The sequence below is a fragment of the Ursus maritimus genome, unplaced genomic scaffold, assembly GCF_017311325.1.
Source record: "Ursus maritimus isolate PB19 unplaced genomic scaffold, ASM1731132v1 scaffold_26, whole genome shotgun sequence".
Classification (NCBI taxonomy): domain Eukaryota; kingdom Metazoa; phylum Chordata; class Mammalia; order Carnivora; family Ursidae; genus Ursus; species Ursus maritimus.
In genome coordinates, this window is record NW_024425119.1 from 39,326,169 (window position 1) to 39,353,015 (window position 26,847).

Consider the following 26,847-nt stretch of genomic DNA (forward strand, 5'->3'; position numbering starts at 1 on the left):
CTCCTCCTTCTCTTTGGCAGCCTCTTCCGCACCCGCACCTGAGGTCCCACTACAGTTCACTCCTCAGCGCCTTCCACGTTCTAGTCCTTCAAAGCGCAACTCTTGTCCATGCCAAATCCCCTCTTGGATTCCTAAACCCAGGACAGAGTTTGAGGCAAGGAAGAGAGGGGAGGAATTAGGAAAATCACTCTTTCTCTCTTTTTCTCTCTCTTGCTCACTCTCTCAAATAAATAAAATCTAAAAAACAAAAACTTTTTTTTAAGATTTATTTATCTGAGAGAGAGCGCTTGCGCGCTTGCGCATGGGCAGGCCAGAGAGGGGGGTGCAGAGGGAGAAAGAAACCTCAAGCCAACTCCCCACTGAGTGGGGAGCCCATGCAGGGCTCTATCCCAGGACCCTGAGATCATGACCTGAGCTGAAATCAAGTCAGCCGCTCAACGACTGAGCCACCCAGGAGCCCCTTTGAGATTTTATTTTTAAGTAATCTCCGCATCCAAAGTGGGGCTTGCACCCACAAGCCTGAGATCAAGAGTGGCACTCCCTACCCACTGAGCCAGCCAGGTGCCCCTAAAATGGGAATTTTAAAAGACTCTACTAAAATAAAATTAAAATAGCATATAAAAAATCAAATAAAATAGGGATAAAATTATCTGCCTTGTCTTTCTTACAGGATTTTAAGGCTCAGTTCAACAGTGGGAAATGAGGGGTGCCTGGGTGGCTCAGTTGTTAAGCATCTGCCTAAGGGCATGATCCCAGGGTCCTGGGATCGGCCCACATAGGGCTCCCTGCTCCGCTGGGAGCCTGCTTCTTCCTCTCCCACTCACCCTGCTTGTGTTCCCTCTCTCGCTGGCTGTCTCTCTCTGTCAAATAAATAAATAAAATCCTAAAAGAAAAAAAAAAAGGGAAATGAGAAAGGGACAGATTATTCTGCCATGTGTGATTCTCGGTTATGCCAGCCTGGCCTATTCTTTGACCTCTGGGGCCTCTTCACCTGACTTCTCCCTTCAAGTAGCCAGTGTTCTCACCACTATCAAAATTTCCTCTCCCAGGGCGCCTGGGTGGCTCAGTTGGTTAACCTGCTGCCTTCGGCTCTGGTCATGATCCCAGAGTCCTGGGATCACCCCACTTTGGGCTTCCTGCTCTGTGGGGAGCCTGATTTCCTTCTCCTCCCCTTGTGCTCTTTAGCTCTCTCTCTGTCTCTCAAATAAATAAATAAAATCTTAAAAAAAAAAAAATGTCCCCTGCAACCTGAAGCCAGTATCTGCCATTTACCTCTTAGAATAATATGTTCGTGGGCCACATAGTGAAAATACAAAAAACAATTGAGAAAAAGAAATTATGAAATTTTGAAATTTGTCTTTAAAAGGGGGGGCACCTGGGTGGTTCAGTCCATTAAGCATCTGCCTTCGGCTCACGTCATGATCCCAGGGTCCTGGGATCCAGTCCTGCTCCGTGGAGAGTCTGCTTCTCCCTCTGCCCCTCCTTCCACTCGTTCTCTCAATCTCTCTCTCTCTCAAATAAATAAATAAAATCTTTTTTAAAGAAAGAAATTTTGAAATTTGTATTCATCTATGCGCATTATAAATTTTTATACTTTGGAATGGAAGGCTTTGTCCTTCGTTTTATTTTGGAATGAAAACAAACTTGGACACCAACCAAGCAAGCTGGAGAAATGTGCTAAGGGTCCATCTCTGGGTCCATTCAGTCCCGCAGGCCTCCTCCACCCTTGCGTATGGCCGGTGTGTTAGTCCAACTTCCTGAATTCCACTGCCCTTGCTGGAGGGCAGAGCCACCATCAGCACCCCCCCCTTTTTTTTTTGGCTCCTCAGCATCAGCACTTTACATAGGATCTCTTCTAGCTCGATAGATTGTCTGGTCCTTAAAAATGATTCCAGGCTCTCATTCCATAGATAGGAAACACGAGCTAGTGCACATGGGAAATACTCAATTATTGGATTTTCAGTCTTATAAGACATCAGAGCAGGAAGGGGTCATAAAGATGATCTAATTCAGCTGCTATCCTTTTTGTAATTGTAACAGCAAGCACTTATACAGCATTACGATGTGCCAAGTTTTCTTCAAAGCCCTTACCATAAAATAACTCATCAATCCTCATAAAACTTCCTGATGCTATGATTACTAACATGCCCCCCTTAGACATGGGAAAAATCGAGGTACAGAGGGGTCCCATAATGGAGTCTAGTCTCTAAGACAGTGGTTCTCAGACTTACTCTGAGCCCCTGGAAGAAATGATACTCTTAGCTCCACATGATGAAATAAGAACATATTAAAAGAACTACATAATCTGTGCTCTGCCAGATCTGACAGAGTCTAGAATCGCAGGCACCAAAGATTGAGGGGGAAAAAAATTGGAAAATCCTGAACAGTGAGAAAATGCTACCGATTCTTTTTCTTTGAACTAGGACAAGATGGCTATTACTGAATTCTCATGACAGAACACCTTGATCCAACTTGCGGAACACCAACCCTGCTGAGCCTAGCTTGAGAACCGCGACAATAAGGAAAATATTCAGAAAGGACCTCCCTGCGATGAGAGACGGGCAGCTGGCACGGACTGTTTCTATTTCTCCGAGTCTAGCTTGGTCTCAATGACCTCGGTTTTTCTTTTTTTTTTTTTTAAGATTTTATTTATTTATTCGACAGAGATAGAGACAGCCAGCGAGAGGGAACACAAGCAGGGGGAGTGGGAGAGGAAGAAGCAGGCTCACAGCGGAGGAGCCTGATGTGAGGCTCGATCCCATAATGCCAGGATCACGCCCTGAGCCGAAGGCAGACGCTTAACCGCTGTGCCACCCAGGCGCCCCAACCTCAGTTTTTCTAATACAGACCACAGTCACCGTGATGTTGTTGCAACCTCTCACTTTCAGGAAGAAGAAATTCCTACAAGGAGAGTGTATTACATGTAAATGCAAGTTTCATATGTGGACAACACTATAAATATCCAGTGTTGAAAATACGCTGTAACAAAACTAATGGATGGGCTCGAGTCCCCTGAGCCTTCCCCAGGCTATTCGGGGAAGAGCTAAGCAAGCCTCTGCCTACTCCCTTTGACAAAGCACGGGTTCCTTCTACAGTGCAGATAGCCATTCCCTGACTTCTCTGCTTAAAGATCAGATTTCTGCACATTGCGTTTTCCGAAAGTAAGAAAGATGTGTAAAGAAAGCCCACATTCATTCAATTCAGCAAATATACCCTGCCTGCTCCACCACCCCCTAGCCTGACTGCTACTACCACCAGCACCCCAAAGACTCTGGCTTCCTCTAGGTCGCAGAGTTGGAGGAGGCCTTGGCCACCACCAGTCCCACAGCTGTGAACACCCACGGGAACGAAATGATTGCCCGTAGACTCCAGAGGGATACAGACCTCCCTTGCCCATTCCTTCGCTCCCCACCGTGCATTCATTCAAACGTTCCTCGCACGAATATTTACTGAGTGCTTACTATGGCCCGGTCCTATTCTAGTAGTAGGCGCTGGGGATACAGTAAGCAGACTGGCTCTCAATCCTCCTGGAGAAACCCAGGAACAGATGAAAAGGTATTTGATGGTGGTAAGTGCCATGATGACAATTAGAAATGGGATGGGTAGGAAGTGACTGAGGGAAAAACCTTGGCTGGATCGTCAGTGGCCTCTCTGAGGAAGTGGCGTTCAGAGACCTGAACGACAAGGAATCAGCCATGCAAAGAATCTGGGTGAAGAGCGTTCAGGCAGAGGGAACAACTCATGCACAAGTCCTAAGGCAATAGCAAACTCACTGGGTCCAAGAAACAGAAAGAAAGTCAGTAAGGCTGAAGGGCAGTGTGTTGGAGGAAGAGAGGACAAGATGAGGTCAGAGAGGGAGCATGTCCTAACTAGTACAGAAGCTCATAGGCCAAGGTAAGGAGTTTGGATTTCATTCAAAGTGTAATGAGAAGCCTTTAAAAGATGTTAAGCTGGGAAGTGGCATGATCTGATTTACGGTTTTAAAAGATCATTGTCTGGTGGGAACAGAATAAATCAAGGGATCAAGAGATGCAAGAGAAAGCACTTAAGAAGCAATCCTAGTGGTACCGGGAGAAAGAGCAGTGGCTTGGGCAAGGGTGGCAACAGTGGGCTGTTGAGAAGCGAAGGGACTCAGGAAATGTTCTGGAGTTGGAGTACCCTCAGAGCCTGCCTCGGTTCCCTCTGCATGGTTTATTCGTACCAAATAATTATCAACAACCAACAAACACTTATTGAGCACCTACTATATGCCAGGCATGGTGCTAGGAACTGGAAGTTACAGTCCAGAGGAGAAGACAAACTACCCTCCTGCCCTATTGCCATAGAAAGCTCTAGGTTCGGGGCGCCTGGGGGGCTCAGTCAGTTAGGCGTCTGCCTTGGGCTCGGGTCATGATCTCAGGATCCTGGGGTTGAGCACCGCATTGGGCTCCCAGCTCAGCGGGCAGTCTGCCTCTCCTTCTTCCTCTGCCCCTCCCTTCCTGCCCCCCCTTCCCCACTTGTGCTTTCTGCTCTCTCTCACTCTCTCAAATAAATAAATAAAAATCGAAAGAAAGAAAGAAAGAAAGAAAGAAAGAAAGAAAGAAAGAAAGAAAGAAAGAAAGAAAGAAAGAAAGAAACAGCAAGCATGGTCTAGGTTGGGAAAGCCACTGCCCATCCCAACCCTGCCCCATTTTCAGGGCCAGAGGCACACCCCTCACCCCACCCCTGCTCCAACGTTGAGCTGGGGTTGATGGGGTGGGGGGAGTGTTTACGGTTGGAAAATTGATGCCATAAAAACGAGTCCAAAGTTCTCCCAAGATCTCAGAGCAAAGACCAGGGGAGCCCAAAGCCCCAACAGTAGGAAGAGGGTGCAGCCAGAGCCACGAGGACAAGAGAAACCTGTTGGCGCCCACACCACTGCTCCTTCTTCTCTAGGTCCCCAGAGCCCAGCCTGCAGAGAGCCCCGCTCAAGGCTGACTTCCTCAGCCTTCTCCACCATTCCACACAATCCTGCAGCCCCATAACCTCAGGCTCCCTTAGTAGATTTCTGAGTCTCGTGTGCCCTCTGGTGGCAGATTTCTGACACTGCAACCCATTGTTGCTCTTCCCAGTTTTTCACTCCTCAATCTAGTCTTCTCCGCCTACCTGCTCCCTGGGGGGCAGTACGGGAAATTCGGAAGTCCTGGGAAGAGCTGGGAATGTCATTGCATTAAAGCAAAGGGTCCTATCAATTTCTGAGCCTTAGAGGCATAAACCAGGCTTCCACGTGGACCAGATTTGTCTTTTGTTTATAAACTGAACGAATGATTTTTGAGCACCAACTGTGAGCTGATCCCAAGTACCGACATGTGCAAAGCTGACCCAAGCTCAGACGATCAGACACTCCCGATAAGGGCTTTGAGTCTGGAGCTGGTGATGCGAAGAAGCTAGAGCAGCTTAGAATTTATCGTGCCCTCAGCCGCCCTGCATTCGGTGACAGTGGCAAGAGCTTCCAAAACCAGCCCCTTCCATGGTTCCTGCCTGTTTTTAAAGCCTGGCTAGTACTCTGGCCTTTCCATCAATTCTGTGAGCAAGTTATTCCCTGCGCTTCCAATAAATATCTTTTCTGCTCACATTACTTGGAGTCTGTTTCTGTGTTTGCAACCAAGGATGACTGGTACACTGGACAATCCTCTCTGAGCCTTGGTTTCCTCCTCAGTAAGAAGGGATGGTAACAACGTCCGTATGCAAGGCTGTTTTATTCCATGTGTGTATTAGTTACACGTTGCTACATAACACATTACCACACATTGGGCATCTTAAAACAACACACATTTGTTATCTCATAGTTTTTGTAGATCAGGAGTTGGGACATGTCTTAGCTGGCTGCTCTAGCCTTCAGGATCTCACAAAGACGCAAAGGGTCAGCCAGGGCCACAGTCTCATCTGAGGCTCGAATGAGAAAGAATCCCAGTCCAGTTCAGGTGGTTGCTGACAGGACTCACTTCCTTCAGGTGGTTGGCCGGGCCGCATGGGCCTCTCCGACATGACAGCTTCTTCATCAAAGCCAGCAAAGGAGAGAGTCCTCTAGCAAGATGGAAGCCGTCGTCTCTGGTAGCCTAATCCCCAAAGTGCCATCCCAACACTTCTGCTGTGGTCTACAAACTAGAAGCAAATCACTAGGCCAGCGCGTACACAACTGGGGGGATCACCCAAGGGCATGAATACCAGAAGATGGGGATCATTTGGGGGCAATCGTGGAGCTGTCCTGCCACAATGAGGTAGCTGTTAGTCATCATTCAAGGCCTTGGTCAAAATCCCACTTCCTTCTCGAGGGCTTTTCAAACCCATCAAAATTTAATTCGAATTCCCCTCTTACAAACAGAGAAACTTGAAGATGTACCAGGTATTTGATGGAAATATCTTTAATTGTGTTGGGAGGGATAATGCTATTTTGGTGCTGTAAGAAAATGTTCTTTTTGAGAAAGACGGCTGAAGTATTTGGAGATAGACTATCGTAGTGCCCACACTTTTCCTTAAAAATTTTTAGAGTAATAAGGAGAGAGCCAGAAGGTCATTCTTCCTTTGTTTCCCAATCTCCCTGACTAAGCCGTTAGCATGGAAAAAGTTGCTTTGGCTTGTGCCAGAAATGATCCAGGAAGCCAGCTTTATATGAGTGTGTAAGAGGTGAGAATATATTTAATAATACAGTCTTTTTTTTTTAAGATTTTATTTATTTATTTGACAGAGATAGAGACAGCCAGCGAGAGAGGGAACACAAGCAGGGGGAGCGGGAGAGGAAGAAGCAGGCTCATAGCGGAGGAGCCTGATGTGGGGCTTGATCCCATAACGCCGAGATCACTCCCTGAGCTGAAGGCAGACGCTTAACCGCTGTGCCACCCAGGCGCCCCAATAATACAGTCTTTTAAAGGAACACTATTTAGCAAGTATCCAACCGCCTCATCTCACAAGCCTCAGAGGGCTCCCCCGTTAGGGCTGCGAATATACACTCACAGATATATACAAACTCACGGAAATTCTTCCATCAATCCTGAACCGAAGAATGTGGCGTGGAGATGGTTGTCATTGATACTGTCAATAGATATTGTCATCAGTAAAAAAGTGGTGTTCAGCCTATGGAACTCCTCCCTTGTGCGTTGTGCCTGAGCCTTCAGATTAGGAAGAGAAAAGATCCTGGAGAAAACCCAGGGTGGAAAACCAGCTCCCAGAAATCAGCGGCTCGTTGCCAGCACCGTCTCCCAGATGTGGAAGGCAGGCATTCGGGACAAGTATCCTCTTTTAATTTGGTTTTGACCCAGTGGATCTCAGCTCTTAGCGCAGGACGTGGCCTTAGGGGAAGGGAAGGGAGACGAAGAAGATGCTCAGCATGGCTCGGGCCGGATCCATGGTTCACAACCTTGGCCGCAGGAAGCACCAAGTCCCTCCATGTAGCCTCGGCCCCGGGAACACGGTGAACAAGCAGCGCCTTTCTCTCTGAGGTCTCTTCTCTGATCTCCTCCTCTTCCTCCTTTCAGTTCCCCTCATTTCTCTCCTCTCTAAGGTGACATCCTCCCTGATGAAGGAAAATGCTGCGAACACCACTTTAACCAAGTGATCAAATTTAACACCGTCAAAAATGGGACAAACTGACATCATATGCCCCCAGCGGGATGCACTGGGAGGGACACAATGTCACCTATATTCTTACCAACAACGTTTAAACTCAATCTGACCACAAGGAAACAAATTGAGGTACATTTCTAAAACAGTTGGCCTGTTGTATTCAAAAATATCAGTATTATAGGGAAAAAAAACCCAGCTGGGAAACTGTTATGGTTTTAAGAAAATAAGAGAGACATAACTAATCTGGACCCCAGATTTTTTTTTTTTTAAGTCATCAGGACGTTGTTGGGACAATTGGGAAAATTTGAATTGGACTATATATTAGATAAGATTGTAACAACATTCAATTTCCTGAGTGTGATCATGTTTTGTGGTTATGTGGTAATATCTGTTCTTGGTAAGCACATGATGAAGCATTTAGGAATGAAGTTGATGTCTGCAATCAACTCTCGTATGTTTCAGCAAAAACAACCTAACAAATATGGGGAGGTGTTAACAACCAGTGAATCTAGATGAAATTGGACTCTTGCAAATTTAAACCTACAGAAAGGTTAAAAATTTTTCAAGATAACAATGTGGGGAAGGGCACCTGGCTGGCTCAGTAGGAAAAACATACCACTTTTGATCTCGGGTCGTGAGTTCGAGCCCCATGTTGATTGTAGAGATTACTTAAATAAATAAAACTTAAAAAAAAAAAAAAGAAAGAAAGAAATTAGGGGAAATGCCAGTTCAGAGTTTTAATGCCAGCAAGAAAATACTCCAAATGAGGAAAGTGACACTGTACCATGGTTCCTCTAAATTTCATGTTGCCTGCAGAGGCGGGGGAGGGGGTGTGCAACAGTGAATATTTACTCAGTAGGCACATGGAGTGTTAGGTGCCAGCCCAGCAGATGCACTGAAAAATATTTATGTAGAAATAATTTGAAGGCACCTGGGTGGCTCAGTTGGTTAAGTGGCCAGTTCTTGATTTCAGCTCAGGTCATGATCTCAGGGTCGTGGAATGGAGCCCCCACGTCAGGCTCCCCACTCAGTGGGGTCTGCTTGTCCCTCTCCCTCTGCCCCTCCGCCTGCTTGTGCTCTGCCTCTCTCTCTCTCTCTCAAATAAATAAATAAAATCTTTTTTAAAAAGAAAGACTTTGATATTTGTCATTTTCCTTTAAACATGGGATTTGTCATGGAAATTTTCAGAGTTTTGTTAGACAAATTTTTTTTACAGTTGAGTTGTTTGTTGAATTGTTTTTCACTGCACAAGGCTCATCATAATCTTTTTCATGCTTAGGGCATCTTAATGTGTCCATACACCCACTGAGGCAAACAGACTGGGAGCTGGGAGGCAGGGAAACCAGGAAGACAGGCATTCAAGGGGACTGAAAAATTGTAGAAAGCCCTTTAGAATTGGGGAGCAAGATATGCAGAGAGCCCAAGTCTGGGAGTCCAGGGATAAAGCTAGCTGCAATGCGAATGGAAACTTTATACTCCAGTCTATCCTGGACTGTTCTACTGTTCATGCATTGTCATTGTTTATTTGCTTTTTGTTCTTCCTTAATATTGGGTAAAGTTTTTTGTTTGCTTCAAACACATGTGAGCCTCTCTAAGCTATGTTGAGAAGAACCAGGACAAGGGGCTTATGCTCCCCTTTGGGGGGAAAAGAGACCCTTCCTGAGCTGCCCCCTTGGCCAATGTGTTTTGTCAAAAATTTATTTGCCCCTACTCTCCTTCTCGCTTCCCTTCGCTCCTCCTGCCCTTTCCCTTTTCTCTCTCACCCCACCACTACCTTTTTCCTTCCCAGTGTGGTGGAATGAACTCATCAGTTGGGGCTGTGAAGTCCAGGAGACCTAGATTCCAATCAATTAGAATATGACATGGGCAAATCTCAAGACATTGTCTTCCTTTCAACAAATACGCATTAGGGCCAATTAGCAGGCACGATGATAGCTACTGGGGATACAGGGGTAAGTCAAGAAGACAGACAAGTTTCCTGCCCTCAGGCCACTTGCATTCTTCTTCAGGGAAGCAGCCAGCAAGACAAATGAATAAGACAATTACATATCGTGAAACGTATATTGCAGAATCTAGCTATGTAGCCTATGAAGCCAGCTCCATGACCTTCTGGAAAAAGTAGAACTATGGAGACTATAAAACAGCTCAGTGGTTGCCAAAGGTTGGGGGAGGCAGAACACAGAGGAATTTTAGGGCGGTGAAACTGGTCTGTGTGATATTATAATGGTGGATAGATGTCATTACACATTTGTCAAGACCCACAGAACGCGCGACACCCAGAGCGAACCCTAATGGAGACTATACACTTGGGGTGCTAATGATGCGTCGAAATCAGACTCCATCAGTATTAATAAATGTACTACTCTGGTGGAGGGTTTTTTTTTTTTAAGATTTTATTTATCTAAAGAGAGAGGGAGAGAGCGTGCACATGAGGGGGGAGGGGCAGAGGGCAAGCGAGAAAGGCTGAGTGCTGAGCTCAGAGCCCACGGGACTCGATCCCACCACCCTGAGATCATAACCTGACCCGAAATCAAGAGTTGGACACTCAACTGACGGAGCCACCCAGGGGCGCTGAGGATTTTTAAGAATTTATTTTCAAGGGCGCCTATGTGGCTCAGTGGGTTAAGCACCCAACTCTTGGCTTCTGCTCAGGTCATGATCTTGGGGTCCTGAGACTGAGCCCTGCATCTGGTTCCACACTCAGCGTGGGCTCTGCTTGTCCCTGTCCCTCTGCTCCTTCCGTTGCTCGCTCTCAACTCCCGTGTAATCCCCACCGTAAGTGTGGGCTGGGTCTACTGACTTGTTTCTAAGGAGTAAAATGCAGCAAGCGTGAAGAAAAGTCACTTCCAAAACCAGGTTACAAAAGGACGATGATCTCTCTCTCTGTCAGCAGTAAGCTGCCGTGATGTGTGTCACCCTCTGGAGAGGTCCCCGGGACAAGGAACTGATGTCTCCTGCTAACAGCCAGCGAGGACCTAAGGTGAGGTCTTACAGAAGGCCACTCCTAGACACGGTGTGATCCTTGACTGGATGCTGATTAGGAAATATCAGTTGCAAAAGACATTTTGGGGGCCAACTGGGGAGATTTGAATAGTGACTGGAATTAGATAAAACGAAAATGCATAAAATGGAAAGGTGGAGACTATTGAGTAAAAACAAGAAGGTACAAAATAGCACGTTCATTATGATCTCATTTTGCTAAACACACACACACACACACACACACACACACACGTATGTATGTGTGTGGTGCATAAAATAGATACAGCCTACCCTACAACCCAGCAATTCCATCGCTAGGTCTATATATCCAAAGCAATGAATTCGTATACCAACCAAAAGACACACGTTCAAGAACGTCCACAGCAACTGTATTCATTGTAGACACAATTGGAGTCATCCTAAATGTTCATCAACAGGAGAATGGATAAATAAATAATGAGATGATCTGACAATGGAATACTACGCAGCCAGAAAAAGAGCAAACCGCCGATAAATGCAACAATCGCAAGAACATAATATTGCAGGAAAGAAGCCAGACACCAAAGAGTACACACTGTATGATCCTTTTTATATGAAATTCAAGAACAGGCAAATCGTGGTAAGAGACTGAATAATCATGGCCCCTGGAGGCTGATGGGGCCTGAGGAAAACCCCTGGGCCAGGGATAATATCATAAGCCTTGATTTGAATGTGGTTACACAGATATAGATCGATATGCAAAAAAATCACTGAGTTATACATTTAATACTTGTGCGTTGTACACAATTGTTATATGTCAATTTTTTAAAAAAATTTTAAGAAAAAGTCCAGAGGGATTACACGAAAAGTATTAATGGTGCTAATTTCTGGGTGGTGGGAATGCTGTTTGGATTTATCGTGCCGTGTTGTTTATCGTGTGAGGAAGAAGTATTCCTTCTGTAATAATAAAAGGCTAGTTTTTAAACCGCATTCCAAATACAAGATAATATTATTCATGCTGTCTGGGGGGGATGTACTTGCTGCATTATTCCTAAAGGAGAGAGGGGTGTGGCCACACAAATTACAAAGGAATGAAGTACTAATCACTGTGGCATCCGGGTGTGGGGGACTTTTCAGGGGAAGTCTCCAGGGCTGAGCGCCTGGAAGGTCAGCCTGGAGCCGAGTTATCCAGCCCACACAGCGTAATGGAAAGAACCCAGGAGGTAGAATCTGAAAGATCTCGGTCTGAATCTCCATCAACCAGGGACTGATTCTGGCCTTTGGAAAGTCATTTGACCTCGATGTGGAAAGACCAAGAGCTGGTCACAGGGCTTGGACTAAAACCCAGGCCACGACTGTGTACGGGTTCTGTCCACTGCCTGCTGCTTCCCTGCACCTGACAGTCTTACCCAAGAGTAACAACGAACATTTACGTAGCAATTTCCATTTTATGAAATACAGTGGTTCCTGTTGAATTCTCACAGAACCTCTTGTTAAGCAAGCACTGTCCTTTCTCCCTTGTAAAGGTAAAAAAACAAAAAACCAAAAAAAACAACTCCAGTTCCGAGATAATAAGTGGTTTGCCCACAACTAGTAAGTGATAGAATGAGGACGCGCCCTCTGGTTTTCAGAGTCCAAGCCCCGTGTTCTTTGCACCAGGGCAGCCAGCCTACCCAGGACCCGGGGCCCAGCTGCACGGTCCCCAGCACTGGGCATGTGCTCCCAGCAGCTATTCTCTGCAGGTGCCATCTCCCGGGGAGGGAGGGAGGGCTCTGCACAGAGCATCCCTGAATGACCTAATACCCTTCCTGGTGCTGACTCCAGGTCAAAGAAGGATCCAGACTCCTTCTGGCTCTGTGTTACCCAGACGCACATAAGACTTCCGACCTCCAATGGTGGGCAGTCGCTGGGGTCAAGGGTCTTCCAGTCTCAGCTCCCAACCCAGCCCCAGGGTGGCTGTCGGCTCCTTCTGCCCTCCTGATTCGTGAGGAAGGGCCACAACTCTTTGCCAGCCGTCTTCCCTCCTCCCCAGGAGGCTTCTCCCCGGGGTCTGAGTCTACACTTCCTCGTCTCTACACAGTTCCTGCCTCTCCCTCACACCCCCATCCCTCATGCCCCTTGGAGCTGGTGCAGAAGCAGTGAGAGGCAATGGCAGGCCCAAGGGGCAGCAGCTGCGAGCTGCTAACATCACGCTGTCCTCAATAATTCATTCCCAGGGAGGCTGTGGGCACCATGCCCCACGCTGAGCCGGCGAGGACTACCTCACTCAGATCCGTAAATTGAGAGCGGTGGGAGTCCGGGAGGGGGCAGAGGGCTAGTGAGAGTAAGCAGAAGGGTACCTTCTGAGCCTTCTTAAGGCCACTTTCAGCCCCTTGTCAGCAGCCCCACCTCCTAAAGGATGCCCAAGTCCCCTTTGGCCCAGGCTTTTGAAAGCCCTGGGATGTTTCAGCTGCCCCTGCTTGGGGAACTCTTCCCGCAAAGAGCTCTGACCGCTTAGGCCAGTAATCTGAGTCAAACATCTCAGAACAGGGTGGGCCTCCCAGGGATTCCCACCCCCACCCACCTCTTTTCAACCCCAGTTCCCTGGCGAACCTCTGATGATTACAAAGTTTGTAAACATGTGGGAGCGAAGGAAGGACTTGAACGGACCCCTTGGGCAGTGCTGTGATTCAGAGTCCTAAAGTATTCAGGGTTTAGCAAGAGAAGGAGAGAAGGCCAGTGAAGTCTAGGACAGGCCCCCTTCCCCAGGCCACCCTACGGATCCCCCTGCTGATGCCCCTTCCTCCACCTGAGGCAGCCCTACAGTTCTCGCTCTGCTCCTGTCCCGGCCTCCTTGCTCACTCCAGCTCATCCTGGAGAACTGGAATCACCAGTCCCATGCAGGGGATGCAGAAGGGGTAACTGAGATCTAAGACTAAAATAAAGATGTATCGAGCACCTACTATGTGCCAGGCTGAGCCAGACTCTGGGCAGCAAGAGAATGAGAGCCGAGCTTCTCAGCCCTCTCACCTTCCCTCCTTCCCGGGCACCAGAAGGAACCTCCAAACCCACAGAGCAGTCACACTGCCTGCACCAGAGCTGGCAAGTGCTGGGTCTTTAAGCCACAGCTGAGAGCCCAGGCCCTCCAGAGAGGCCTGGTGTGGGAAGGAAGGTGCAATCTCGCTGGGTACCGTCAGCAAGAAGCTCTTCCGACATATTTATAGCAAATGCTGCGTCAGGGGATGGAGACTAGAAGTGCCTAGACGCATCAAATATCACCATGGGCCTAGAGGTGGAGCCCAGAAAAAGAAGAAAGAGGTTGCAGCAGAAGGGATTGAGGTTGGATGTTGGAGGAACTTCCCCAGAGTGATACACAGAATTGGCAAATGGGGATTCCCTGTGGTAGCTACCTCCTAGAGCTTTCTCAGGAGAGTTGGGAAGACCCTTTATGGTCTCAGTAGAATAGATATAAAGGGATGGACATGGTGATATTTGTTCTCTGTCCCCATGATACACAGATTTTCAAATGCCAGGGCCACCAAGTAGAGTTTGCAGGTTATGCCTTTGCTGGGGAGGCAAGCGGTGATTGAAATCCAACTCTGGATCAGTAGGACAACCCCTTGGCCCGGAATATACCTGCACAAAAACTAGCCAAAAAGGTTAGCAGCGGCCCGGCCAAATATGCCAAGGTCCTAAGACCCTGGGAGTCTGGGAGGTCACAGAATATGGTGAGCCAACCCCGGAGAGCAGGGATAGACTTCGTGGGAAGCCCTGAAGGTCTGTATGCGGGACCTGAAGGCCTAAAGGGCCCAACTAAGGCGTGGTTCCCAGAAGTGCATCCAGTCTAGGGTCCCCCTTTAGCAAGGTGCCAGATACTGTGAGGTCAGAGCCAGAGATGGGGGGCCCAAGGTAGGTAAACTGGGGAGCAAGAGGGTGTGCGGCCGGCACAGGGCCCAGAGAGGGATAATTCTGCTTGTCATCTCACACAGAGGGAGTGGGAGAGGACATTCTGGGGGCCCGCAGGCTGGGCTCCCCGCTCTAGTTCTGAGGTTCCTACCTTCTCTCTGTGGCAGAAGGGAGAGGGGTGTGGTCCAGCAGCTGGAGTGAAAATAAGAAAAAGTGAAGAGCGCAGAGCTGTCCTGAGGCACCTCAGTCCCTCTGATAGGCTCCGAGAGAAGTCATTGATATTTCTATTTTAAAATAAGGGGTGGAGAGAGAGATGGTGTTCTGGGCAGTAGGTTCTGGGAGATTGGAGGGAGGGAGGGGAGGAACGGGGAAGCCAGGGACAATTGCTTGCTTTGGCCAGCACCCCCACCCCCCTTTCCCATATGGAAACTTAAGCTGCCCCAAGGCACAGAGGAGCCAGTCCATTAGCTGTGGTCAGCAGGGGTGTTGGGGGGGTGGCTCTCTCTCCCTCCAGGTCTTATTGCCAAATGAAATGCAAAGAGCTCTGCTCCATCTATTAAAGCTAAAAAACTAAACCTATAAAAAACCTCCATGCACATTTTAATAACACACACACACACACACACACACACACGACCTCTTTATCTGAATAGTTGAAGCTGAGTAACTTGGGGGTTGGTGGGTGGTAGGAGATCCTTGGACCCACTGGACTAGACCACAGAGGGAGGGGAGGAGGTGCCCTCCTCCCAAGGCACGTTCCAGGTTTAAGCCCAGCCTGAGGAGAAGCTACGGGTGGAGAGAGGAGAATTGCTTCTCCCCAGTTTAGCTCCCTCTGAAATAGGGGCAGTGGAGAGGGTCAGCTCAACAGAGAAGGAGAGAAGTCTTCCAAGATCCCCAGGGGATGGGAGGATTGGGGGGAGGGTGTGTTCCAGGAACCCCCAGGGGAAGGGATATAAAAGAAGGGCCCAGGAGGATCGGTGGAGCGCCCTTCGTCTTAAGGGGAAGAGTTCTGGCTGGTGTAAGGGGAACTTAGGGACTCTGTCACTCAACATCCGGGCGTGTCTGTGTCCGTGAGGGGTTCGGCCGCCCCCTCCCCTTTAGTCACCGCCTTGGGTATACAGAAGAGTCCAGCCTGGGGGTGTTGGGAGTGTGGAGGGACCAATGAGAGGCTGATCCGCTTAGATGGGTGTAGGGAGAGAGCCGGCTGGGGCTACACCCCCGCTCCCCCTTCCCCCGCCAGAACTTGGGCTTGTCCTGTTTGACGTGCCCGCCGAAGGGGGCGGAGGGGGGTACTGACCGGAGCAGCGGTCCCGCGACTCTGTACTCCCAGCTGCCCAGGCCTGGCCGAGAAGCTGCTGGGCTCAGCGGGGGCGCCCCTGGAGACCAACATGCAGGTAGGAGCTGTCTAAGACCCCAGAGAAGCCAAGCGTCTCAAAGGAATCCTGCGGGGGTGGAGATAGGGTGCAGCCTGGGAGTCCCATACTGGGGGTCGGACCAGTGGGACCGCAGTTCTTGGACAGAGAAGGAGAGGGGTTCGTCCTAGGCTTCGGTGGGGGTCTGGCTGCGAGCTGCGCCCCTTCCGCTCCGGCCAGGGCAGCGCCTCCTGCTGGCAGGGCTGGCCCCCAGCCGGCCGACAGACTGGACCCCCGGGCGGGTACCGCCACCTGGAGGGCGTGTGCGGCCACCGGGCGAGTGAGCCTAGGGGGCGCTGCAGCCGCTCCGGGAGAAGCCGCCTCTCCTCGCCCCGCGCCTTCGCGGGCTGAGTCCCGCGGCGCCAGAACCCGGCAGAGAGGGGAGATCGAGACTCCCGGGCGCGCTGGAGACACAGGCTCTGGGTCCGGGACGGGTGGCCGCACGTGGCTTCCCCGGAACTCGGAGGGGGCGCCTTGCCGCGGGGGCCAGCGAGCCACACACCGGCGTTCCTCCCGTCGATCCTTTCCCCTGCTGAGGTCGGGGTCGAGCTCGGGCGCTAGGCTGCCTTGGGCTCACGGAGCAGGAGTCGGGAGGGACCAGAACCTTCCGCCTGGAGCTCCGGAGTCCGGGCAGCCCCGGGGCTACTCCCGCCCTTCTGCCTGCGGCGGCGGGAGCTCCAGAGCCCCAGCCTTTTCTGGGGGTCGGCTTGAGGAGGGAGGAGGAGGCGGAGGAGGGAGGCGAGATGTGGGGATGGAAGGACAGTGGGAGGCACGCAGATAAACAGAGAACATGGACCGTAGAGGGGAGGAGAAGAGACGGAAATGGAGAGAGCGGGGCTGAAAGGCGACGAGAGAGGGAGAGTGACAGAGGCGGCGAGAAAGGAAGGGAGAGGGAGGGAGAGGGAGGGAAGGAGGAGGAAAGGGGGAGGGAACCCGGAGAGAGGGACGCGAGCCGGCGGCGAGTCGGGAGGGCGTGGGGCGAGGCCAGGCGTGCAGGCGGGAGCCAGTGTGCAGAGCGGCGGCCTGGTCCTGCTCCCGCCTCGGAGCCCCTGGCCCGGGGGAGGGGGAAAAGGCCGCTAGCCCGGTCTATGTCTTTTTCTGACTCCAGTGCAACCTTCCTGCTGAATGAGGTAAACGCGGGGGACCCCTCCCCAGTGGGTGGAAGGAGAGCCCCACTCCAAGCTAGGAAGAGGGCCCGCATTTGGGGGAGACTGCAGTGATGGGGAGGAGGGAAGGTCGAGGAGGTGAGGCTAAGGGTGGAAGAGGGAGCAACCAGAGCTGGCAGCTTCTAAGCACTGGGATTGGGATGGGAGGGGGAAGACTGCCCGGAGAGCCAAAAAAGGGGCTAGATGAAAGGACCAAGTTCCCCTGGTGTCCCTCTCCAGGCTTCCTGAGGGCAGCCTAGCTGCTGGAATGCTGGGAGGTTCGGCTTGGTCCGAATCTTAAAGACTGCTGGGGAGAAGGAGTTCCCAGAGGTACTGGCTCCTGACTCAGTTTCCTCACCTAATACAGAGGGATTAGATCTGTCCAGCTTCCTGGTGCACTTATAGGAGAAGCTAGAATGCCTTCTGGAGGCTCCCGAGAACTCCAACTCCCAAACCTGGTTGGTTATCAGGGCTTCCCTGCCACCACCACCACCACCCCCCGCCCCCATGTTCTGCATCCATGCCTTGGCTACCAGCCAGCTGCCAGTCTAACAGATCTCTCCTAGAACGAGGAATCCTCTCCTCAAATCCTTTTTGTGCCCTCGCTCTCTCCCCTTAGGCTCAGTCACGGAAAATATAAGGGGTTAGAGGCCACACGGATACTGACAGGCGCAGGTCTTGTTCCAGGGCAGGAAGTTGGCATGAGAATTGGACCAGGCAGGTGTGGGTGAGGTGAGGAAAATGGAAGGGGACATTGAGTAGCAACTCAGAGATAAGGGAAAGAGAGCAGCTCCGAAGCTCCCGCAAGACCCAAGGGATGAGCCCAGGTATGAAAAACTTGAACCCATCTCCCGGGGGTGGTTGGCATGGCAACTCATGCCTCAGAAGCAGACTTGGAAACCACTGTCCCAGATGGGGACGAAGACAACAAGGTGTGTGAGGAAGGAGTGAAGCTGATGGCAGATCCGCTGTATAACTACAATCCCCAGGACCCCCTGGTGGTGGAAAGAGTCCCAAAAGGAGAGACCAGGAGAATAGATTCAGGGATGGGAAGAAAGCAGATGCCTCTGCAGCTGTCTTCACTGGGATCATCTTCCAGGAGAGGGAGCGCCTTGAAGGTCCTATTCTTTCACACCTCATGCCTCCTTTCTGCCTTTCTGGAAGAACAGAAGGAACTGAAGAGGCAGGGAATCAAAGAGGAGGATCCGAGGAATTCTGAGGAACTGGAAGAGGCACGAAAGTGAAAAGAACAGCGTCTGGGAACTGGCACTACCAAAGAATCCAGTGTATAACCAGCCCCAAACGGTGCAGGACTCCGCAGAGGGAACCGTGAAGCCAGCTGCCCCCCCCCCCCGCCCCCAGCAGTGCTTGCCGGCCTCGGGGCTCCAACAAAGTTGTCTGCCCAATTCGGCAGGACAAGGATGCTAAGCAGAGCTGGGCTGCTCCCTCACGGGGGAGACAGACTAAAGGCAGACTAAAGTAGTCTTACGATGAGGCCCCTTCTCTCCTTCTTTCTTGGCAGTGGAACATGAACAAGGGACATGAACGGGGAAGCCAGTTGGGTGGGGTGGTCTTCCTCTCTCCCGTGCACAGTGCTTTCCCCCCAGACTCATCAAACCGGGTCAGTTTCGGTCTTCTGACTCCCCTGTAGCTCAGAAAGGTAAAGCCCTGAGCAGATTCCTGATTCACCCTCCTGGGTGTGAGAAACTGGGACTGGAGAAGGACTGAGCTCAGAAGGGCTCCAAGTGTAACCATCTTTCTATCTCACATCCCCCCCAGTGGTGGGGGAGGGCGGCAGGTAGGTAATCAAAATTCAAAGGAACAGTGTTCCAGGAAATGGAAGAAAGGAGGGAGCTCAAACGCGTGGACCTTCGGGGAAGTTTATTCGAGATGAGGGCTGCTGCTCTGTCTGTAACCTCACATCTCAGTGCTCCTGGGAAAGAGACTGACGGGTACAGAGTGGCACTGTGGCTCCAACCCGGATATCGGCCACCCCACCCCCAATCTTTTCTCTAAGGAGAGAATCTGGCTTTACACTAGTGATTCGGTCGTCTTGCCCTCCCCCCCTCCCAACCCCAGTGTGGCCAGCATCCCACCTTTTGTCCCAGCCTTGACAGTCCCCCTACCTCCACCCTCCGGTTTCTTTCCTCCTCCCTTTAGGCTCACCTAAAACAGCCCCTCCCTCCCCCAGTTCCCACGGATGCCTTGGCACTGCCTGGCTCAGTCCTTGGCAAGGAAGTGAGGAAGGGAACCCCCATCCCGGCCGGACGAGGATGGAATCCGCTCGCGCAACAGGTGTGGGGCGGCAGGACCCAAAACCAACCCCCCTTTGCACTGGTTTGGCGACAAGGCCCTTTGCTGCAAGGTCCCAGGCCTGAGGGGGCCGAGCACCTGCCGGGGTAGGGGCTACTGTCACGGCATTGGCCTGGGGTGGCCAAATCCATTCCTCCCCGGGACCATTGCGGGGTTTGCTTTCCGAGTCTCTGGGCCGCCTGGGCCCGACACACCGCCCTCTCACCTGGGGCCCCTCCCCCGTCGGCCGCCCGCACCGCCTCTCCGATCTCCCCCAGTCTCCCCAATTTCCTGTCTCCCCTCCTTCCTCCCTCTGCCTCGGCCCCTCCTTTCCCTGACTCCTGCCTCCCCGCAACCTGCGCCCTCCGCTTTCTCGGCTCGGGTACCATCTCGGCGCCCCCTCCCCTCCCCCGCTCCAGCCCTTTGTTTCCCGGCGGAGTATTTCCTGGGTTGCCGAGCTTCTCTGTCTCCGCATCTCTCCTCGCCCCGCCTCCTCCGAGCCTGGATCCGCCCCGCCCGCAGTCTCTCCTCCCCTTCCTCCCCGCCGCCCCTGTGCCCCATAGGTGCTTGGGGACCCACCTTCTCCCCGGCTGCGGCCGGCCCCCCTCTCCCGGCCCGGTCTTGGGCTCCCCGGGTGGCCGGCGCCCCCCGCCGCCGCCCCCGCCTGCTCCCGGGGAGGGGGTCAGGTGGGCGGGCACTATTGTTGTAGGAGCCGGCGCCAGATTCCTCAGCCGCGCTCGGGGTGGGACCGGCAGGGTTTGGGGGGGTGGGGTGGGGGGAGCGGTGATTTGAGCTCCGAGCAGCTGGTCTTCGCGGCTCGCTCTCTCCTTCGCGCTCTCTCGCTCTCCGCCGCCGCCCGCAGGGCTGCGGGGCTCGGTGGCATCTCTCGGGCGCGGCCCGCTGTCCTCGCCCCTGCCTCCGGGCTGCTGCCGCCCCCGGCGCCGCGCTCTCCCCCCCCCACCCGGACTCCCCCATGTATGACGACTCCTACGTGCCCGGGTTTGAGGACTCGGAGGCGGTGAGTGCCCACGGCGAGGGTGGGGGTGGGGAAGTTGGGGTGACTCCTCTTCTCCCTTGGACCCTTCCCCCCGTTCAGGACTTTGAAAAACGCCTCAGTGGAGGGGCAGGGCGTGCGGGGGGGCGCTCCTGGAAAGTGGGGAGATGGATTTTCCTGCCCAGGGCTTCCCAGGACCCCAGTCCTAGACCAAGGGGTCTAGGGTGTGTGCAAGGCGGGGGTAGTGCGGGGGAAAGGCTCAAGCAGGTGGCTGCAGAGCCCAGGACTGAAGGGTAGAGGGAGGAAGGGCTGAAGGCTGAGGGCACAGAGGCTGTAGAGCGGGCACACGCCGTGTCTGGAGTTCCCAAAGGAGGATTGACGGGGTCTGAACACAGCAGCTACAGGAGCGGCTGGGGCTTTCTGGGAGGAGGACCATTCAGCCCTCCCATGCTTCAAGTAAAGGACAAATTGAGAGAGCCTAGGAGAACCTCAGAGAATCAGGTACCAGCCTCGGAAGGATCATAAACTTGAGGACCTCCATTATTCCCTTCTGCTGCCATCCCTGAGCATTGCCTCGTTTCCTCACCCTGCCTGTAGCCCAGCTTCTCTCCCAGGCTGGAAACTAGGCACCCAGCACATGGGTGGGCCAGCTGACGGAGCCCCATCCATTCCACGCCTCCCGCTGGGGCGTCCTCAGAGCAGTGGGCTTCCCGGGCTCCTACTCAGCATGGAGGGCCTGGAGGTGAGGCCAGAGGGGCCGAGGGCCTGGGGATGGAGAGGAAGCTCTTTGCTCAGAGAACTAGGCAACTGATAAATATTTAATTCTCCTCTTTGCTTTTATCTCCTGACCCACTGAGACAAATCAGCTCATTAGGCAGTGATTCCCGGAGCTCAGGGAGCAGAGAGAGTGCCTGGAAAGATGGGGCAAGGATGGGGAGCAGCTTCTCTGTCCCTTCCCTCGAACCTCCTGCATGAAGGCCTCGTTCGGAGAGGACCACTAGGTGGCTTGGAAGGGGTCCCGGACAGGTGTGGAGGGTAGAGCACTCCGGACAAAAGGGGACTATTTGCGTTTTCTTCCGTGTCTTGCTGCCAGGCCCAGGATACAGGAGTTCTAGGGTTCAGAGTAGACAGCTATCAGTCCTTTTCTGGGACTGGGCTCCTGCTGGGCCCAGTTCCCCATTGGGCCTCCGGGGCTAATTACATTGCAGCCAGAGCAGCTCATTTTCAAGGCTCTGGTGGACACCTCTTTCTGACAGTTGAAGGGACAGCTGGCATGGCCCAGGGTGCCAAGGTGAGCTTAAGAATGAAACTCTGAGGGGCTGGAGGGCCCCAGAAGATTCTTTCCTGTTCCTGGTGAGAAGGCAAGGGCTGTTGTAAGGTAAAGGCTGACATGTGGCTGGTGTTGGGGCAGCCTGCTGCCCCCTCGCCGGCTCCCCACCCCTTGCTGGTTCCTGGATCACCCTCCCCCACTTCCCTTTCTCTTGCCTGGCTCCTTGCTCTCCCTGAGGCCCCCTCTGAAGCAGTAGGAGGGAGACCAGGCTCTAAATAAATCCACCGGCTCATCTCCCTCCTCTTCTTCCCCCTGCCAGGCAAGAGCGGAGCTGCAGCCTGCCCACACACTCCCCAGGCAAGGGGGGCACCTCCAGGGCACTGTGCCAACTCCTGGCAGCTCCAAAAGTACTGAACCTCTGGCTGTTTCGGCATAACAGGGGGTGAGGGAGGCAAGACCCCGGGGCACACTTGGCAGGGCGGCCCTGGCCTCCCAGGTGGTACCCGCGCATGAGGGATGGGTGAGCTCTGAGACTTGGGAACGAGGGAGAGGGGGTTCCATTCTGAGCACAACTCACTAAACATTTAGGGGGAGATCTTGTCATTCCCATCCTGAGGTGAGAGGCCGGGTAACCCAGATGCCCCAGGCAGGGACGTGAAGATGACTAAATTAGGCCGAGAGCCTGTGGAGCAGAGGGTAAAGGTCAGACTCCTCTTCCGGCACAGGCCTGGACATCTAGGAGGCGTCTGACGTATACTTATCTAAGTGAGCCGTCATCCCGCCGTGTCTCTTGCCTCCCTTCCCACTGGCCCCTGTTCACCTTAGACAGCCACCTCCTACGTCCGGGACCCCTGCAAGGACGTCCCCCCACTCCTCTGACAGGGCAAAGCTTCTTGCCGGGGCTCAGCTGCTCTTTATCCTGCTGTCAAGCCAGCCTTATTTTGTTCTCAAGAGAGATGGGGAATAGCAGGCAGGCTCTACTCCTCTGTAAAACGAGAGACTTTTCCCCTCTGTGCTGTCTCCATGCCTTCCCTCTACCGCAGACATTGTCTTTAGCTGAGGCTCAAGGCCCTGGGCCGATATCAAGTTGACCAGCCCTCTTGCGGGTGGTGGGACTGGGGCAGAGGGCATGGCGATATGTGAGTTTGTCTTCCTCCCCCACTGAGTCTGGCTTCCGCTGCCTTCTGTAAGTGGTCAGGCATGGAGCTTGACGGAATGTTCCTCAGTCTGAGAACATTCTAAAACCCCTTCCCTACACACACACACACACACACACACACACACACACACACTCCCACATGGACCCCTTATCTAGGCCCCTATCTCATCTCTGCCACTTGCACCTCAGAATTGATGGAAGTACCGCTTCAGGCTTCTGATCATGAAGAGGGGAAACTGAGGCAGAAAACAAAAGATTCTCTTTCCCCAGACATCCTGACTTCCATCCTCCTGTCCTGAGGGCCAGCTTCCCTCGTTCATTTGTGCATCTCTCTCAGGGCCTCCCTTATGGTGAGCTCTGCAACCCTCCAAATGTACCCCCTGCCCAAAGACCCTTCCTCTGGGCAGGACTCAGAGACTCTGCTGGCTCAGGTTGTCAAAGACCCTGTCCGAACATCCCCAGGGTCCTTGGCTGGGTTGCCTGGCACTGAGAGGTCCTTCCTCTAGGGCTGATACCCCTTGGGGCAGGGCTGGGGAGATGTAGGCCAGATGGTAGGTGTGGCCGAGCCTCCCTGGGGCCCAGGGAGACACCTTTGTGTTGCCTTCTCGGTCTGTGTCTTGTTTGCTGCCCACACCTGGCCAGTTGCCCCAGCAGGTGTGAGAGGAAAGAAAGTGGGGGCGGGGAGAGTGGAGGGGAAGTGACTTCCAGGAGTTGGCAGCTCTGTGTCCTCCTCTTCACCCTGGAGAGGGAGGCACTGGGGGAGCTGAGATCTAAGGGGGTGGACGGCTCTATCCTGACACTCAGGACCAGTGCCATGCCAACCAGAGTCTCTTGACTGTTCCCAGCTGACTGTACTGCTGCCACGCATTTTAAAGGGATAAGGTCCAGGCTGCTTTGCAGGCTGATGCGAACAAGAGGGCTGGGTCTTTTAGATTCAGAATCATCTCCAATGTATCATCTTCAGCACGTCTCCCTTCACTCTGCCCCAGAGGCCAGGGTAGAGGGGAGGAAAGGGAGCAAGGAGGAAAGTGAAAGCTCTATTCAAGGCTGCAGTATTAATAGGCTTGGGAGGAGGGGCCCAGATCTTAGCACATATGGATCGGGCTGGCTTTCCTGCAGTCCCAGAGGCGCTGGGCCCTTCTTAGGGAGATAGAAGGGACCACTGGGGCCCAGCCACCCGTGTGGACATGGACAGGCTAGGGTTAGTGGAGGCACTGCTGTAGGGCTTAGAGGGTGCCTGTAGTGCCCTCCCACCTGAGCCCAGGGGTCACAGCCTCTCCTCCATGCCAGGGTTCAGCCGACTCCTATACCAGCCGCCCATCTCTGGACTCAGACGTGTCCCTGGAGGAGGATCGGGAGAGCGCCCGGCGGGAAGTGGAGAGCCAGGCTCAGCAGCAGCTTGAAAGGGCCAAGGTATCGACTTGGGTGGGCGGGTCGGACCAGGCTGGGTGGAGACTCGGTCCTAAGTCCCCACGGGTCAGTGGGCAGGATGCTCATGAGTGTGAAAGAGTGTGTTTGTGTCATGGGCGATCTGTTGGGGCCTCCGCCCTCTACTGATGGGGCACTGAAGTTAGAAGGGGTGCTGTGACGCTCCCCTCACTTGCACGGATGGCCAAATTCCCTAGCACAAACCTGTGGCATTTGCTGTGAGGACCAATGTCAGCTACTGTGGCGTACTGGACGAGGAGTGCCCAGTCCAGGGCTCTGGAGTCAACTTTGAGGCCAAGGATTTTCTGCACATTAAAGAGGTGACCAACCCCAGCCCCAAAGAGGAGCCGCCTAACGCCCCTGCTCCCGCCCTAGCTCCCATGCCTCTTACTCCAGTCTTCGTCTCTCATCAAGTCCCCAGACTCCTCAGCTCTTACCCAGAACACACACCCGTATGCCCCTCATATCTAAAACCCAGTCCCCAGGGCCTCCATCCTTCCGAGACCTGGCTTGGGCCTCAGTCTCCGTATGTGTAAAGCGAGCAGGTAGACGAGTTGCCTCTTAGGTCCCCCGTGACGTCAGTGATACCTCACACCGAAACCTTGGGTGGCTCAAACCCGGTTGCCCTTCCCTCCGGCTCCCTCTCCTGCCCCCCTCCTTTCATGCTGCCTTCCTCAGACCAGCTCTCTGAATGCCTCCCTGGCTCTTTCACGTTGAAGAGCCAGGACTGAGGCCTGGTTGCCTCCTCTCACCGCCCCTTCCCCCAGAAGTACAGCAATGACTGGTGGATCGGGAGGCTAGTGAAAGAGGGCGGGGACATTGCCTTCATCCCCAGCCCCCAGCGCCTGGAGAGCATCCGGCTCAAGCAGGAGCAGAAGGCCAGGTGAGAGCAGGGTTCGTGACTCCATCAACATACCCCCCTCGTGCCCAGAAGCAACACACGTGCAGAAACACAGATGGCACACACCCCCCTTCCTCACTAGCTACGATGTAAGGAAATGTATACAAGTATTAAATAGTGCATAGGACGCTTATCGGCCTCCCTTTCTGCTCTCAGGAGATCCGGGAACCCCTCCAGCCTGAGTGACATTGGCAACCGACGCTCCCCTCCTCCATCTCTAGGTAGCCTCCCCTCAACCCGCCCATCTTGGGTAGGTGGGTGACTAAGACACAGGGGGGAAAGGGAGCTGCTTCCCAGGTGAGCTGTGTGGGAAGGGGTTGGTGGAGGGACCAAAAGAGCGCAGAGAAACCCAGCATCTCCCCTGGGGAAGGGAATACCATGCCCCCAGGGCCTTTCCCCCTTCACCAACCTTAATCTTTTATTTCCTTTTCCAAAAAGCCAAGCAGAAGCAAAAGCAGGTGAGTCAAGGAAGGGATCGGGGCTGGGGGGCTCATGGCTTATGGCTGTGGGGACAGGTTTCTGGAAAGTCATTGTTGGAAGGGCAGGAAAACAGAGAAGGGAGGGAGGCCAGAACTTCTGAATCTGCCCCACACCGGTCAGGCATAGGACAGGCGACAGGGCCACGGCCTTGCTTGACCTCAGGTCAATTCTGCAGGCAGAACATGTCCCCCCATATGACGTGGTGCCCTCCATGCGGCCTGTGGTGTTGGTGGGACCCTCTCTGAAAGGTTATGAGGTGAGAGAAGGTCCCTGACCCCAAAGAGTTGTCTCTACCCAGCCTGCACCATGGGAAGGCCCCAGGGACGGTGGGAAGGGGTGTTCTCCCCTCATCAGTTCTGTGTGTAGAGGGGGCGGGCTCCAGGGCCATGCCTAGGGACGCTGCCTCTCTCCCAGAGGGCCCTCAGTCGCATGCCTTTCCCCTCACCCCTCCCACCCAGGTCACAGACATGATGCAGAAGGCTCTCTTCGACTTCCTCAAACATAGGTTTGATGGCAGGTGAGCTGCTCTGGCCGCAGGTGGCATGAGAACCGGGGAGGAGATCATTGACTCCTTCCAGGTGCCTGTAGCAAGGCCTTCTCTAAAGAGAAGGTTAGTGGGACGTGGGTAAGGAGAGGCCTAAGGCTCGAAACTCAGAGGTGGGCTGGGATTCTCTACCCCCACCCCAGGATCTCCATCACGCGAGTCACAGCGGACCTCTCGCTGGCAAAGCGATCTGTGCTCAACAATCCCGGCAAGAGGACCATCATTGAGCGCTCCTCCGCCCGCTCCAGCATCGGTGAGAAGTCCCGGTCTCCTGCTTCTCGGGCCGCTCGAGCATTAGTGAGACCCTTCCTCCCACTTTTCTCTTCCCTGGCACCTTGCAGTCCTGCCCAGCTCCTCCACCTGCCCCACGATGGCGAGAACCACCCCAGTCACCCCGGTTCCCTGTTTCTCTGCTTGCCCCGGGGCCTTGATGAATACCCTCGCCCTCCAAGTCCTTCCCATCTCCCACCTGGGAGAGCCCGCAGCCCCGCCGGAGGAAGAAGTCGGTGGTTCCCGGCGGGAGCATCACAGCTCGCTTGCCCCCTCCACAGCGGAAGTACAGAGTGAGATTGAGCGCATATTCGAGCTGGCCAAATCCCTGCAGCTGGTCGTGCTAGACGCTGACACCATCAACCACCCGGCGCAGCTGGCCAAGACCTCCCTGGCCCCCATCATCGTCTTTGTCAAAGTATCCTCACCAAAGGTAGGTCAGCCGCGGCAACGGAGGAGGCCCCTGGGGCTGCCCTCCCATAGTGTGGTCCCTGCCGAGGGCTCCGGAGCTCCCTTTCCCTGCTG

General features: G+C 53.3%; 1 protein-coding gene across 4 annotated transcripts in view; it reads left to right on the forward strand.

Moving 5' to 3' along the window:
- The first annotated feature begins 15,722 nt into the window (after positions 1–15,722).
- CACNB3 (calcium voltage-gated channel auxiliary subunit beta 3) overlaps positions 15,723–26,847 on the forward strand; it is a 13,411-nt gene continuing 2,286 nt past the window's right edge. Inside the window, exons 1-10 of one of the 4 annotated variants that reach the window (XM_040642398.1) lie at positions 15,723–15,821; positions 23,990–24,112; positions 24,325–24,447; positions 24,895–25,010; positions 25,185–25,249; positions 25,467–25,486; positions 25,684–25,764; positions 25,967–26,025; positions 26,196–26,305; positions 26,604–26,755. In XM_040642398.1, the coding sequence (XP_040498332.1) occupies positions 15,816–15,821; positions 23,990–24,112; positions 24,325–24,447; positions 24,895–25,010; positions 25,185–25,249; positions 25,467–25,486; positions 25,684–25,764; positions 25,967–26,025; positions 26,196–26,305; positions 26,604–26,755 (855 nt within the window). In that variant the 5' untranslated portion in view covers positions 15,723–15,815. Of the gene's footprint in view, positions 15,822–16,866; positions 16,970–20,088; positions 20,295–20,615; positions 20,772–23,989; positions 24,113–24,324; positions 24,448–24,894; positions 25,011–25,184; positions 25,250–25,466; positions 25,487–25,683; positions 25,765–25,966; positions 26,026–26,195; positions 26,306–26,603; positions 26,756–26,847 lie in introns of those variants that run through there. The other 3 variants (XM_040642394.1, XM_040642396.1, XM_040642395.1) reach the window with 3 other exon arrangements.